This window comes from Symphalangus syndactylus, chromosome 2 (genome assembly GCF_028878055.3).
Source record: "Symphalangus syndactylus isolate Jambi chromosome 2, NHGRI_mSymSyn1-v2.1_pri, whole genome shotgun sequence".
In the NCBI taxonomy this organism is placed as follows: Eukaryota; Metazoa; Chordata; class Mammalia; order Primates; family Hylobatidae; genus Symphalangus; species Symphalangus syndactylus.
The window spans coordinates 87,515,948-87,532,768 of NC_072424.2; the positions used below are offsets into that span (position 1 = coordinate 87,515,948).

Consider the following 16,821-nt stretch of genomic DNA (forward strand, 5'->3'; position numbering starts at 1 on the left):
GTAATAAAACACCCATGGACACATTATAATTTTCTGTTTTTTAAACAGCCAATATGATTTTGGTTTAGCGCAGTTATTGGCTTGCATCCCCACCCAGAAATCTCAATCTTCTCACTGAAATTCACCGTTTACCATCATCATATTAATTTCCTTAATATATTTGTTTAATTATATTACTGTCTTGCTCAAGAAACTTTTCTCTTATTAATAAAGTCTCAATTCCTTCAGAGGGAATTAAAAGCTTTCAGCTTGTTTTTCTACATCTTTTCTTGGAAGAACAACAGACAAACTATGTTTATTCAGCCCTGGGTATTTGGCAGAAATCTTATGAAAAGTGAATGGAATGACCCTGTCACTGCAAGGACAAAAACTGATAGTATTTGTTGCCAGTTATAATAGTCAAGTGAAAATCTGAATTTTGAAAAACTTACATCCAACACCACAAGCTTAATAATGGGCTTTTCTTGATGAGATTGGTGGTGACATTAACAAATGTGACTTTTTGATACTGTATAGTAAAATGTGTCAACATTTGGAAGATCTGTATAACTCAGTGAACCAACATTTTCCAAATGACCAATGCATGGTGCCACAAAAATTAGGCATGGGTTATAGGCTCATTCCAAGTGCAAGATAGACCAATGGATTTTAATGTAAACAAGTTTTGAAAAGTTCACTGATACAGTTTCAGATTCCACAATGCAACCAACCTTCAGGAAACTTCCATCTGTTGGATTTTGATGTAGAATCAAGAATATCCACAATTATTCCAAAGGCTATTAAAATACTCCTCCCTTTCCAAGAATGTATCTGTGTGAAACTACATTTTCTTCATGTACTTCAGCGACAGCAATATATTGCAACAGATTGAGCAGAAGCAGGCGTGAGAATCCAGCTTTCTCTTAAGTTGGACATTGAAGAGATTGTGAAAATGTAAAGCAATGCCACTCTTCTAATTTTTTGTTTTGAAAAATTATCTTTCATAAAATATGCAATTTATGTTAACAAGTCATGGTTTTATGATTTCTAAACAGATATTTCTTAAAGTCTCTGTTTTAATTTCTAATATGGTAAATATAAATACATATAGCCCGTGTAAGCACAACCTCTTATGGAGCCTCAACAATTCTTATGAGTGTACGGGAGTCTTGTGCCCCAAAAGTTTGAGAACCACTATCTTAATGCAATGCCTAGAATAGCAAATAAAAAAAGTTACCAAGCACCTGTTGATAGATGAGTTACCAAGCACGTGTCGATAGATGAGTGAATGAATGTGTGTACATGCTCATCACAATCTTTTATTTTTATTTATTTATTTATTTATTTTGAGACAGAATCTTGTTCTGTCGCCCAGGCTGGAGGGCAGTGGTGCAGTCTCAGCTCACGGCAACCTCTGCCTCCAGGGTTCAAGTGATTCTCCTGCCTCAGCCTCCTGAGTAGCTGGGACTACAGGCGCATGCTACCACGCCCGGCTAATTTTTGTATTTTTAGTAAAGACAGGGTTTCACCATGTTGGCCAGGATGGTCTCGATCTCCTGACCTCGTGATCAGCCCACCTTGGCCTCCCAAAGTGCTGGGATTACAGGCGTGAGCCACCACGCCAGGCCACAATCTTTTATTTTTAAAAAAGAAGACCAGGCCAGGTGCGGTGGCTCATGCCTATAATCCTAGCACTTTCGGAGGCCAAGGAGGGCGGATCACAAGGTCAGGCATTCAAGACCAGCCTGGCCAACATGATGAAACCTCATCTCTACTAAAAAAAAAATACAAAAATTAGCCAATCGTGGTGGTGGGTGCCTGTAATCCCAGCTACTAGGGAGGCTGAGGCAGGAGAATCACTTGAGCCCGGGAGGCAGAGGTTGCAGTGAGCCTAGATCACGCCACTGCACTCCAGCCTGGGTGACAGAGCGAGACTCTGTCTCAAAAAAAAAAAAAAAAAAAAAAAAAAAAAAAGAAGAAGACCAAGAACCATCACGCTAATTCAAAATCTAATTAAATGCTTAGGCATAAACAATTTCTCTTAAGCTTTTTTGATCACTTTACTTTCTGCTAACAATGTGTTGGGCTCTATCCAGAGAAGCAATCCTACCTAATTTAACTTAAAAAGGCAGAAAGGATGACCTTGTCATCTTGGTTTTGGATATATGAACTATAGTTACGATTCCCTCTTGTCTTGCTATAATCCTTAGTGTCCAATCTGACTGACTTACATGCTCCTGCTATTGTCTTAAACGTAGCGTGGTATAGCCAAGGCATCTATCCTATTGGAGGTTCATTAAATTAGCTCAGTACATCCCTGAAAAAATGTAGACACTGCCTGCGCTGTCTCAAGAATGGGGCCAGACCTTTCTCTACCTGCCTCTTCTTCTTGTTCTCTGCTTTCTGTTTTTCTGGCTTCACACCACCCTCACTTGGTTTGGCATCTTTGCTCTTGTTGTGAGTCTAGCTTCCACTTGATTAACAACATGTTTGAACTGGTTTTGAAGACTTTGACCAGTATCTCCTCTGGGACACGATGGCTGGCATTAACTCCTGGTCTGACACATTGTGATGGTAGGTATTACACTGAAGGGGACTGCATGCCTAGCTCTGGATGGAACTCAGACCTTGCCCAGCTAACTCCTCCAAGTTAGACAGTTCCAGAGACCATCTATCTCCAGAGTCCTTGCCTTTGCCTTGTAAGCAAAAGCAACAATATCTCCCTGCCATTCCCCATGCTGGTAATACTTCCCAACATCTGTGTATCACAAGTGGATCACAGAAAGATGCTTGGCACTCTGCTGTGCTTGCCAAAACCTTCCTGTTCCTACAGCCACTGCCACTGCCACTGCCTGGAGAGCTTATCAGGCATTCCACGTGCAACTGTTTGCAGGAATGCTGAACTTCTGGTGTACATGTATATTGGAATGATGTTCATACTTGGTCTCTTTAATGATGGAAGCGGCAGAAGAATAAGTAATTTCCACGGATCTAGCTCTCTCTTGAAGGGCCATTGTTTGGGCTGCCTAAATGTTCTGAGCTATGAATTTTGGGGCTCTACCCTCTGAGAGATGTCTAGTATTATCATTCCAGAACCTAGGGGTGTATCTATGGGAGGAGGTGTGGGATAGACTGTTATGTCATCTAAGTTTGTCTCACCATTGCGGATGTAAAGTGGCATAACTTAGTCCTCTAGTCCCAATTCTGGAAGATCCCAGGGACACACTGCTTGCTGAACATACCAGAACTACTGAGCCCACTGTCAACCTTTCCAATTCTAGAGACATGTGAGGATAAAAGCATAGATGAAGAACTCCTCACTCCCACCCCACATGTCCTTGAGGCCAAGCCCTTGCCCTCCCATGCTAAAGATGGAGGAGTGGCGCACCCCAAGCCAGTCCTTGCTGGGAGACATTGCATGTTCTATCATAGGCAGAGTAGGTGTTTTGTAGGCCATTGCCCAGCTTTCATTAGCCCAACCAATGAGAAACTGTAAGACTGTCCAGACCACTACCCAGAGGAAACTGACTTGTCCCAGGCCCATACCATCACTTTGCCACCATTTCTTGGCACAGTGGGAAGAAGGCATTTTCTATTTCCATACAAATGAAGATGGCAGACTACTGCTTTCAGATTGAAGTGATGACAGATTCAGAGACATCAGGTAGCTTTGTGTCCAGCCATCCCTGCTACCCATCTGACCTCTGGCCAGGCTGATGTAGCCTTGTGTCCAGCCATCCCTGCTACCCATCTGACCTCAGGCCAGGCTGATATGAGTGGACACACTGGTGACTAATGACTTGCAAGACTATTCATAAAGATACACTCGGGGCGGGAATGCCCAGACTGGGGCTATTCATTCACTGGGGAAAACGAGATTTTCCAGAATCTAGAAGCAGGGAGCAGTGAGGAGCTTTTAGGTTGCCACATATTGACTCTTATCTGTTACTCTGGGGTAAGGATATAGCTCCGAGAAGCTGATTTTGGTTAAGGGCCAAAACAACACAATAGATTGCGAATGAAAAGATAATTATAGATCGTGTAGGCCCTTTTAAAATAGTGATGGAAACACCAACTATAAAAGGGCTCTAGTATAAAACAAAATTAAGATGAATTTGGCAATGCTCTGCTGTGTGATGTCCCTGGAAGTGCACATATCTCTTCAGGGATTTTGGAGTCATCAATTATCCATCCTCACTCAGCCCCTCACTCAAGTTTTTTTTTTTTCTCTTTGTTTTTTTATTCCATTAATCTCATTTTGAAGTTACTATTTTAGTTGTCATTTGTTTATTTTTTATTTTGTTTTATTTATTTATTTTTAATTATACTTTAAGTTCTGGGGCACATGTGCACAATGTGCAGGTTTGTTACATATGTATACATGTGCCATGTTGGTAGGCTGCACCCATTAACTCATCATTTACATTAGCTATATCTCCTAATGCTTTCCTGCCCCCTTCTCCCCATCCCACAGCAGGCCCCTTGTGATGTTCCCCTTTCTGTGTACAAGTGTTCTCATTGTTCAATTCCTACCTATGAGTGAGAACATGCGGTGTTTGGTTTTTTGTCCTTGCGATAGTTTGCTGAGAATGATGGTTTCCAGCTTCATCCATGTCCCTACAAAGGACATGAACTCATCCTTTTTTTATGGCTGCATAGTATTCCATGGTGCATATGTGCCACATTTTCTTTTATATATATATACATATATATACATATGTATATATATTTTATTATACGTTTAAGTTCTAGAGTACATGTGCACAATGTGCAGGTTTGTTACATATGTATACATGTGCCATGTTGGTGTGCTGCACCCATTAACTCATCATTTACATTAGGTATATCTCCTAATGCTATCCCTCCCCTCTCCCCCAACCCCACAACAGGCTCCGGTGTGTGATGTTCCCCTTCCTGTGTCCAAGTGTTCTCATTGTTCAATTCCTACCTATGAGTGAGAACATGCGGTATTTGGTTTTTTGTCCTTGCAATAGTTTGCTGAGAATGATGGTTTCCAGCTTCATCCATGTCCCTACAAAGGACATGAACTCATCATTTTTTATGGCTGCATAGTATTCCATGGTGTATATGTGCCACATTTTCTTAATCCAGTCTATCATTGTTGGACATTTGGGTCGGTTCCAAGTCTTTGCTATTGTGAGTAGTGCCGCAATAAACATACGTGTGCATGTGTCTTTACAGCAGCATGATTTATATTCCTTTGAGTACATACCCAGTAATGGGATGGCTGAGTCAAATGGTATTTCTAGTTCTAGATCTTTGAGGAATTGCCACACTGTCTTCCACAATGGTTGAACTAGTTTACAGTGCCACCAACAGTGTAAAAGTGTTCCTATTTCTCCACATCCTCTCCAGCACCTGTTGTTTCCTGACTTTTTAATGATGGCCATTCTAACTGGTGTGAGATGATATCTCATTGTGGTTTTGATTTGCATTTCTGTGATGGCCAGTGATGATGAGCATTTTTTCATGTGTCTGCTGGCTGCATAAATGTCTTCTTTTGAGAAGTGTCTGTTCATATCCTTTGCCCACTTGTTGATGGGGTTGTCTTTTTCTTGTAAATTTGTTTGAGTTCTTTGTAGATTCTGGATATTAGCCCTTTGTCAGATGGGTAGATTGCAAAAATTTTCTCCCATTCTGTAGGTTGCCTGTTCACTCTGATGGTAGTTTCTTTTGCTGTGCAGAAGCTCTTTAGTTTAATTAGATCCCATTTGTCAATTTTGGCTTTTGTTGCCATTACTTTTGGTGTTTTAGTCATGAAGTCCTTGCCCATGCCTATGTCCTGAATGGTATTGCCTAGGTTTTCTTCTATGGTTTATATGGTTTTAGGTCTAACATGTAAGTCTTTAATCCATCTTGAATTAATTTTTGTATAAGGTGTAAGGAAGGGATCCAGTTTCGGCTTTCTACATATGGCTAGCCAGTTTTCCCAGCACCATTTGTTGAATAGGGAACCCTTTCCCCATTTCTTGTTTTTGTCAGGTTTGTCAAAGATCAGATAGTTGTAGATGTGTGGAATTATTTCTGAGGGCTCTTTTCTGTTCCATTGATCTATGTCTCTGTTTTGGTACCAGTACCATGCTGTTTTGGTTACTGTAGCCTTGTAGTATAGTTTGAAGTCAGGTAGCTTGATGCCTCCCACTTTGTTCTTTTGGCTTAGGATTGTCTTGGCAATGTGGGCTCTTTTTTGGTTCCGTATGAACTTTAAAGTAGTTTTTTCCAATTCTGTGAAGAAAGTCCTTGGCACCTTGATGGGGATGGCATTGAATCTATAAATCACCTTGGACAGTATGGCCATTTTCACAATATTGATTCTTCCTATCCATGAGCATGGAATGTTCTCCCATTTGTTTGTGTCCTCTTTTATTTCGTTGAGCAGTGGTTTGTAGTTCTCCTTGAAGAGGTCCTTCACATCCCTTGTAAGTTGGATTCCTAGGTATTTTATTCTCTTTGAAGCAATTGTGAATGAGAGTTCACTCATGATTTGGCTCTCTGTTATTGGTGTATAAGAATGCTTGTGATTTTTGCACATTGATTTTGTATCCTGAGACTTTGCTGAAGTTGCTTATCAGCTTAAGGAGATTTTGGGCTGAGACGATGAGGTTTTCTAGATATACAGTCATGTCATCTGCAAACAGGGACAATTTGACTTCCTCTTTTCCTAATTAAATACCCTTTATTTCTTTCTCTTACCTGATTGCCCTGGCCAGAACTTCCAACACTATGTTGAATAGGAGTGGTGAGAGAGGGCATCCCTGTCTTGTGCCAGTTTTCAAAGGGAATGCTTCCAGTTTTTGCCCATTCAGTATGATATTGGCTGTGGGTTTGTCATAAATAGCTTATGATTAGATACATCCCATCAATACCTAATTTATTGAGAGTTTTTAGTATGAAGGGCTGTTGAATTTTGTCAAAGGCCTTTTCTGCATCTATTGACCTAATCGAGTTTATATCCCTGTTTTGAAAACCCTTCACTTCCAATTTTGCTTCTACCTTCTACCAGGCTACGGGTTGAGAGCAAACATCAGGATGAGAAGGCTTGCTGGGAACTTGAGCAGAGTGCTAGGTTCTAAAAAAAATTCCTGTGGGGATGCTACAGGATGGGTTAAGGGGTGGCCGGGCAGAAGGCACTTTAGGTTCCATCTCCACTGCAGTCTTTAAATGAGGTCGTTTGTGCATGCCTAGAAAGTGGCCTTGTAAGCAAATGGTGAGGGTGTGGCCCCCAGACTCAGGAAACCATTTATATCACTTTTCCTCTGCCAGCTCCTAGGGCAAGTATCCGCATACAGGAAGTACTTGGGTCTGAGGAATGTAATCAGCCAAATCCAGAATGTGGGAAACTCTACAAGACAAGTGACCCGTTTCTTCAACAGAGAAGACACAAGAAGATAGAAAGAAGTAGGGGAAACTTATAGATAAAGAGACTTTAGACATACTAGTCACTTGCACTATGTGAAACCTGGTTAGATCCTGCTTCAAAAAAAAATCAACTAAAAAATATCTATGAGGTAATTAATGAAATCTAGTAGATGATATCAAGGAATAACAATTAATTTTTTAAGTGTGATAATGGTAATGTGTAATAGGTTTAAGAGCCCTTATCTTTTAGAGATATAAATGGAACATTTTACAGATGAACTGATGTGATATTGATTAGCTTCAAAATAACATAGGTTGAGAGAAGGGAGTAAGTAGAAGTGTAGATGAAACGAGATTAGACTAGAGTTGGTTTTGGACATATGCTGAACCTCAGTGGTAATGTGGAAGGACCTTTATACTAATCTCTCTGCTTTTGTTTGAACTATTTCCTAATAACAATTGTAAAACATTATGAACACCATGAGAGGCACAACTGAGTTTCTTCATGTTGTTTTTTTTTCTTTCTCCTTTTGCCAATACTTATAATTTATGTCATCTTTTTTGTAGCCATGTAAACCAATTTAAGTTTTTCAAGAGGTAAGTGAGGTTAACAAATAGGTATTTACTTACCTACCTATATACATACTTCTGTTTCAAATACTATGTTTTCTGAGGTCATTTATTGATGTAATTTGGAATTCTGTGATTCCTGTTTGCCTTTTTACTTATCCAGCCTTCCATATTCTGGATATTTTGCCCAAGTTCAGTCTCTTTATCACTGCTGAACAAATAGGTAGTAAGTGGATAGATGGGTAGATAGTTTACAGAGAAACCTTATCTACTTATATTATAATGTATTTATAATCCATATATATGAATCTCTATATATGTATTATGTATAAAAACCCATATATCCATATAGAGACCTGTCTACATATGTGGATATGGGACATTCTATGGGACATTCTATGTATCATCTCTCTATACATATGAGCTATGTGAAGAGGTATCTTTCTGTCTATAGATAGAGACCAGTAAATACAGTTTGAGAAGGCTGCTTTTGCTGCTTCCATCATTGATTTGCTTTGGCAGTTATGGTTTTTACTTTCCTGTATTTTTATTCCTGCATTAATAGTTACAATGTCTTCTTCTAACTTACTAAGAATATAAAGCAACTTTCTTAATTTTTCTTTTTTCATTCAGTAAATCAATTTCAGGTGGACGATTTTATCCCAAACTTGTCATTATTATTCTCCTCTTCTTTTGCAGAGGTATTAGAGTTTGCTCTTTTCTTTTTAATCATTTAGAGCTTCAGTGGTCTTTGTTTTGAAAAATTAGATCCAAGGCCCTTGCTCTGCATCCATTTGAGTACTGGGAGAGGTTTCAGGTCCAGAGTCAGAGGGCAGACTGGATGAGCAGGCTGAAGCCTGACAACATCTGGAGCTCAACAGTAAGATAGTGGCATTCCACTTCCCATTCCTGCCTTCTAAGTGCAGATTAATGCAGACAACCCTAGCCATTGTCAGGACTTAGCGATATAACCCAAGGTGTATGAGGAAGCAGTCAGCAGAGTTAGCAGTACTGCAAGATGGACCACAGCAGATTTCTGATGCTTTTATTGAATAACACAATGTTAAAGAAGACTGGGTCACATAAACTTATTTTTAAAACAAATGTACAATCTGAGAAATAAAAACAAACAAGCAAATAAAACCTTCTGAGCTGCTCAACTGAATAGAGACAATGAGATTGTTGTGCTAAGGCAAAAGAAAGGGCAACTCCAGAAACTATTTTTGCCTCAGATAAAGCATGAGTTTTAAGGCTGCTTTGTGGGCTGTAAATATATTAAAATAAACATACCAAAGTGACAGACTTCTGGGGAGTTGAGCTTCTCCAACATTAGCTTTATGACAAGTTCATCTGGAATGCTTTGACCGCTGATCAACATTGACTGCAACTAAGGACAAGCATAGATATTGTACATTACTGTATAATATATCTATGATACAGAGCTTTTTTTTGTAATCATAGTTACTTTGAAATTTAGGTTTGTTTACCATAACTCCTGATTCGGTTTCAGCAGCAATCTGTTCTTCTAAAATTGGCAAAGCTAAAACATGAATTCAAAATATTAATACAGACTGATATTAGGATCATCAAAATAAGAAACACATTCTAGTGTCTTGTAACTGGTAACAAAGATTAACATTTGTGCATCACTTTATAATTTATAATGCAAATGTATGCATATTATGTCACTTAAGCCTAACCAAAGCAGAAGCAGCAGAATGTCTTCCATAGAGAACTTGTCTCTGCCACTTACTAAGCTTAAGAATCTTGGAGAAGTGAACATGGTGACTCATGTCTGCAATCCCAGTACTTTGGGAGTTCAAGGCAGGAGGATTGCTTGAGCTCAGGAGTTTGAGACCAGCCTGGGCAACATAGGGAGACTACATTTCTACAAAAAGTTAAAAAATTAGCAGGGTGTTATGGTGCATGCCTATAGTCCCTGCTACTCAGGAAGCTGAGGCGGGGTGATTACTTGAGCCCAGGAGGTCAAGGCTGCAGAGAGCCGTGATCATGTCACTGCACTCCAGCCTGGATGACAAAGTGAGGGCGTATCTCAAAATAAAAATAAAAAATAAAAAAATAAAGAATCCTGGGGGAGCTAACTCCGTAAATACCTCTGCACCTTGGATGCATATGTACTGTGTAGTGTACAATAGAATGTAAGGATGAAATCAGGTGGTGTATATGACAGTGATTTCTAAATCATTAAGTATAGTTACAAAAGTATGCACTGGTATTAATTAATCCAGATTTTCATAACCATACAATTACATGCAAAGCCTGCTAGTTTTGCACATGGCATAAAAGGAAATGAATCAAGAAATGTTAAAATGGGTAAACACTGATTAGAAAGAGGGGTCTTGAGGCTGAAATTCCAATGATTTGTTTCCTTTAAAAGAGGAAATGTATCATTCCTTGACAGAGGACATCCTGGGATAGGAATGACAGGGACATGACCCAGGGGAGGGCCCAGGAGAGTTGTTATATCATTAGTTATTAATACTCTATGGGATGTATGGTATTCTTTAAGATTTCCTAGAAGTAAACTTTTTGAACAAAGAAAGAAGAAACTTTTAGAGTTGTGTGTGTGTGTGTGTGTGTTACGTATTACAAATTGTTCTCCAAAAAATTGTACCAGATTGCAACTTTACTAACAGCATGTGGAATGCCCATTTTGTAACATCCTTACCTACAGTGATTGTAGTAGTTGTAAAGATTCACTGCCAATTTGATAGGCAAATATGGACCAGTGTTATTTTAATTAACATTTCTTAGAATGATGTTAAACTCTTTTTTCTTATACTGTTTATTTTTATTTCTACTTTTATGAATTGCCTATTCATTCTTTTTCTTATTTTTCTATTAGGGCATAAATAGTTTTATTAATTAAAAGAATATTTATATACAAAGATATCAATCCATTGTCTTATACATTGCAAAGAATGCAAGAAAATTTATAAATAAAAAATAAAAGTTATCATTGAAGACAATTAAGTTCTGAAAAATGTTCCTAAGAAAAGCTGTGAGAGTTCCATCTCATTTGAGCTTTCACAAAAAGACACCCAAACACACATATCCCAAACTGTTCTAAATTACGAAATTAGAGAATTGGAGGTAGTAGAATAGAGTTGACGACATTTTATAAATACTATGAACAAAACTAGGACAAATAAAAGGGCAAAACATTATTGGATTGATGATGCTGTTATAAAAATAATATTGGGCCGGATGTTGTGGCTCACACCTGTAATCCAGCACTTTGGGAGGCCAAGGTGGGAAGACTGTTTGAGCCCAGGAGTTTGAAACCAGACTGGGCAACAAAGCAAGACCATGTCTCTACAAAAATAAAAATTAATTAATTAATTAAATTAAATATAAATAAAAACCCAAGCAGATAATATTCACTGGGTTGATAGGTGGACAAATGTGTGATAAAGCAAATATAGCAAAACGTTAATCACAGACTCTAGATGGTGAGTATATGGGCATTCACTGTATAATTATCTCCATTTTATGCATATTTGAAAGTTTTCATAATAAAATATTAGAGAAAAAAGATAAAATTTACCTTCAACACGAATACATTTCCATGCCTGTGTTATGTAATGGGCTAAAGTTGTTTTCCCAACACCCTTAAAAAGAAAAATGTTATTTAAAGCCCAATAGAACAGTTACTTGCCAGTGAAACAGATACAGCAATTTTTAAAGATTCTTTTGCTAGTTACTATTACATCAATGTTATAATTTTTCCCATAAAAATGAAGAATAGACCCTAGATATGTATAGTTTAGTTTTTCTTTACTAATTCTTGCATATGCCACATCTCCTAAAGTAATATAAATAAACTTTTTAATATTAAGTACATAGCCCTAAAATCAGGAAGCTATACCAGTATGGTATTGCACTCTTTTAACTGTCAAATTTTATAATTTTGATTACAAATCATTGTGATTATATTGGAGAGTCATCATTTTATTTCCTTTCTAAAGTTTATAATCATGAATGTTTTGACAGGCTTCCATTTAGTCATTTTGATGAGCAAAAAGATCCTTTTTAACTGACATATTTGGAAACTATCATACTTTAAAGATAAAAGGTCATTTTGATGAAGTAACATTTGCATCTGGTTGCTTTCACTGTTGACTTTTTAAAACCCACTATGTTTTTAGAAACATAGTGAAAGTTGTTGAAACCATTTATTGGTACCTGTCCCAGGGTCCACATAAAATAAGTCAAGGATGGGATCCAGCTCTTAATCTCTGCTATTCTGGAGAGGCTCTTTAATTAATCAGCTCAGTGGCTGTCAGTAGCTCTTATCTAGAGTTTCTTACTAGAAATGTCTAGAAAAGCAAACTTTATTATAACAGCCATTTTTGTTTCTTTCTGCTTTGTGGAAAAACAACACATAGGTCCCCTAACACGCTGTAGGTAAAGCCTGAGGCATGGTGCCTCTCAGGATCTCAGATATTAACAGGAGAACCTCCTGGCTCATCTTGATGATGTCCTATCTTCACATATCCAGAGAGCCTCACAACAAATTGCAAAGGAAGTTTCATATGCAAATCAAGTCTGAAATAACCTCAGATCACACACTACTAACAGTTGTCATGTGCGGTGTTTTGGTAAGTTAATTTCATCATAATATAAAAGCAAATTTAAATATAGTCTGGGTTCCTTCTCAATTATAACATATAACATAGTATTCTGGTATATATGTACGACATCTTCTTTATCTAGTCTACCACTGATGGGCATTTAGGTTGATTCCATGTCTTTGCTGTTGTAAGTAGTGTTGCGATGAGCATATGTGTGCATGTGTGCATGTGTGCAAGAGATAGTTACGAATTTATAACCAATATTATGTCAGATTTTAAGTCATATAATGAAAGCTTATCAGACACTCAAAAAATGAGCACAATATGTGGTTTTTATTTTTATATGGTAACTCAGAAAATTGTGATTTTAAAAATAAAAAAAAATTACACCAAATAATAAGAGATAACTTACTGGTTTCCCAAATACAACAAAGCAAACAGGTTTGGACAACAAAAAATTCCTTTCAGTTTCATCTTCATCAAATATATCTGCAAAAGGATACTCTTCTGTCTTCTCTTGAGAAGTCATGACACAAAATACTACAATAAAAAAGGGTAAGATTGTCAACTTGCTTAATTTGGTTGGAGGAGGTGACTAGGAACAATTGAAATAACCTGTGAATTTTCTTAGCCCAGAAGTCATTTTGTGCCATTAAACACATGAATTTTTTCAGTAATTGCAAATAAGTTTAACTCATTTATAAAACCAACAGTAAGCTCTTAGTTTGAGACAAAAACAAAATCCAACTATATGTTGTATAAAAGAGAGCTCAAAGTGTTTCTAAAAGACTAACTTAAGGAAAAAATACACATATATGTATAAATACACAGATTTGTGTGTATTATATTAAAAACCAAATTAAAGGTAAATATGTTGTACATGCACATGCAACATAGGTGCACGTATAAATTTTACCAGAAATAGAAAAGGTAATGTTGGCTAAATGTATTAGATTCATATTTTCATATTTTAGGAAGCTTTGGGTAATTCCATGAAGAAAACTTTTCCAAAAGTAATGTGGTTTTTACATTTTTTCTTTTGTAATATTTTATAAATATCTGTAAGAACATATATTTATTTTAAAGTTGTTTTCAGAAACCTTTTGCTATTTTGATTTGCTCACAAGCGGATTTCTAGGCACAGAAGCTCAGGTCCTCAGTATTTTAACATGAACAGTTTTCAACTTAGTCCAACTCTTTTGAAGTCAATCAGAAACAAATAAGGTCATAACAGTTTGTTTTTGAACAAAGACTGTCTCTTGTTTTCAAGCACTTGTAGACTACATATTTATGTTCACAAAATATTTATATATATCCATTGAATATTTCTATTATGTAAACAGTAAAATAGCATGAGACATATCTCTTGATCACAATAAAATAATGTAAAAAATAGTGATAGAGGTGGAGCCAAGATGGCCGAATAGGAACAGCTCCGGTCTCCAGCTCCCAGCCCCAGCGACACAGAAGACGGGTGATTTCTGCATTTCTGCTTGAGGTACCGGTTTCATCTCACTAGGGAGTGCCTAACAGTGGGTTCAGGACGGTCGGTGAAGCACACTGTGCGCGAGCCGAAGCAGGGCGAGGCATTGCCTCACTCGGGAAGCGCAAGGGGTCAGGGAGTTCCCTTTCCTAGTCAAAGAAAGGGGCAACAGACGGCACCTGGAATGTCGGGTCAGTCCCGTCCTAATACTGCGCTTTTCCAACGGGCCTGGAAAACGGCACACTAGGAGATTGTGTCCCGCACCTGGCTCAGAGGGTCCTATGCCCACAGAGTCTTGCTGATTGCTAGCACAGCAGTCTGAGATCAAGCTGCAAGGCGGCAGTGAGGCTGGGGGAGGGGCGCCCGCCATTGCCCAGGCTTGCTTAGGTAAACAAAGCAGCCAGGAAGCTCGAACTGGGTGGAGCCCACCACAGCTCAAGGAGGCCTGCCTGCCTCTGTAGGCTCCACCTGTGGGGGCAGGGCACAGACAACCAAAAACTCAGCGAGAACCTCCACAGCCTTAAATGTCCCTGTCTGACTGACAGCTTTGAAGAGAGTAGTGGTTCTCCCAGCACGCAGCTGGAGATCTGAGAACGGACAGACTGCCTCCTAAAGTGGGTCCCTCATCCCTGAGCAGCCTAACTGGGAGGCACCCCCCCAGTAGGGACAGACTGACACCTCATTCAACCGGACAAAACTTTCAGAGGAACTATCAGACAGCTGAATTTGTGGTCTCACGAAAATCCGCTGTTCTGCAGCCACCGGTGCTGACACCCAGCCAAACAGGGTCTGGAGTGGACCTCTAGTAAACTCCAACAGACCTGCAGCTGAGGGTCTTGTCTGGTAGAAGGAAAATTAACAAACAGAAAGGACATCCACACCAAAAACCCATCTGTACATCACCATCATCGAAGACAAAAAGTAGACAAAACCACAAAGATGGGGAAAAAACAGACCAAAAAAACTGGAAACTCTAAAAAACAGAGCACCTCTCCTCCTCCAAAGGAACGCAGTACCTCACCAGCAACGGAACAAAGCTGGATGGAGGATGACTTTGATGAGTTGAGAGAAGAAGGCTTCAGACGATCAAACTACTCTGAGCTACGAGAGGAAATTCAAAACAATAGCAAAGAAGTTAAAAACTTTGAAAAAAAATTAGAAGAATGGATAACTAGAATAACCAATGGAGAGAAGGGCTTAAAGGAGATGATGGAGCTGAAAGCCAAGTTTCGAGAACTACGCGAAGAATGCAGAAGCCTCAGTAGCAGATGCGATCAACTGGAAGAAAGGGTATCGCTGATAGAAGATGAAATGAATGAAATGAAGAGAGAAGGGAAGTTTAGAGAAAAAAGAATAAAAAGAAATGAACAAAGCCTCCAAGAAATTTGGGACTATGTGAAAAGACCAAACCTACGTCTGATTGGTGTACCTGAAAATGATGGGGAGAATGGAACCAAGTTGGAAAACACTCTGCAAGATATTATCCAGGAGAACTTCCCCAATCTAGCAAGGCAGGCCAGCATTCAGATTCAGGAAATACAGAGAACGCCACAAAGATACTCCTCGAGAAGGGCAACTCCAAGACACATAATTGTCAGATTCACCAAAGTTGAAATGAAGGAAAAAATGTTAAGGGCAGCCAGAGAGAACGGTTGGGTTACCCACAAAGGAAAGCCCATCAGACTAACAGCTGATCTCTCAGCAGAAACTCTACAAGCCAGAAGAGAGTGGGGGCCGATATTCAACATTCTTAAAGAAAAGAATTTTCAACCCAGAATTTCCTATCCCGCCAAACTAAGCTTCATAAGTGAAGGAGAAATAAAATACTTTACAGACAAGCAAACGCTGAGTGATTTTGTCACCACCAGGCCTGCCCTAAAAGAGCTCCTGAAGGAAGCACTAAACATGGAAAGGAACAACCGGTACCAGCCCCTGCAAAAACATGCCAAATTGTAAAGACCATCGAGGCTAGGAAGAAACTATAGCAACTAACGAGCAAAATAACCAACTAACATCATAATGACAGGATCAGATTCACACATAACAATATTCACGTTAAATGTAAATGGGCTAAATGCTCCAATCAAAAGACACAGACTGGCAAACTGGATAAGGAGTCAGGACCCATCAGTGTGCTGTATTCAGGAAACCCATCTCACGTGCAGAGACACACATAGACTCAAAATAAAGGGATGGAGGAAGATCTATCAAGCAACTGGAAAACAAAAAAAGGCAGGGGTTGCAATCCTAGTCTCTGATAAAATAGACTTTAAACCAACAAAGATCAAAAGAGACAAAGAAGGCCATTACATAATGGTAAAGGGATCAATTCAAGAAGAAGAGCTAACTATCCTAAATATATATGCACCCAACACAGGAGCACCCAGATTCATAAAGCAAGTCCTCAGTGACCTACAAAGGGACTTAAACTCCCACACAATAATAATGGGAGATTTTAACACCCCACTGTCAGCATTAGACAGATCAACGAGACAGAAAGTTAACAAGGATATCCAGGAATTGAACTCAGCTCTACATAAAGTGGACCTAATAGACATCTACAGAACTCTCCACCCCAAATCAACAGAATATACATTTTTTTCAGCACCACACCACACCTATTCCAAAATTGACCACATAGTTGGAAGTAAAGCTCTTCTCAGCAAATGTAAAAGAACAGAGATTATAACAAACTGTCTCTCAGACCACAGTGCAATCAAACTAGAACTCAGGATTAAGAAACTCAGTCAAAACCGCTCAACTACATGGAAACTGAACAACCTGCTCCTGAATGACTATTGGGTACATAATGAA

General features: G+C 38.8%; 1 protein-coding gene across 2 annotated transcripts in view; it reads right to left on the reverse strand.

Moving 5' to 3' along the window:
• The window catches only part of AK9 (adenylate kinase 9), a 229,600-nt gene that overhangs the window by 195,343 nt on the left and 17,436 nt on the right, over positions 1 to 16,821 (reverse strand). For both annotated transcript variants that reach the window (XM_055261102.2, XM_063631005.1), the window contains exons 2-5: positions 12,937 to 13,064; positions 11,498 to 11,561; positions 9,417 to 9,469; positions 9,220 to 9,316 (exon numbers count right to left, since the gene is read on the reverse strand). In XM_055261102.2, the coding sequence (XP_055117077.2) occupies positions 9,220 to 9,316; positions 9,417 to 9,469; positions 11,498 to 11,561; positions 12,937 to 13,053 (331 nt within the window). In that variant the 5' untranslated portion in view covers positions 13,054 to 13,064. The remainder of the gene's footprint in view (positions 1 to 9,219; positions 9,317 to 9,416; positions 9,470 to 11,497; positions 11,562 to 12,936; positions 13,065 to 16,821) is intronic.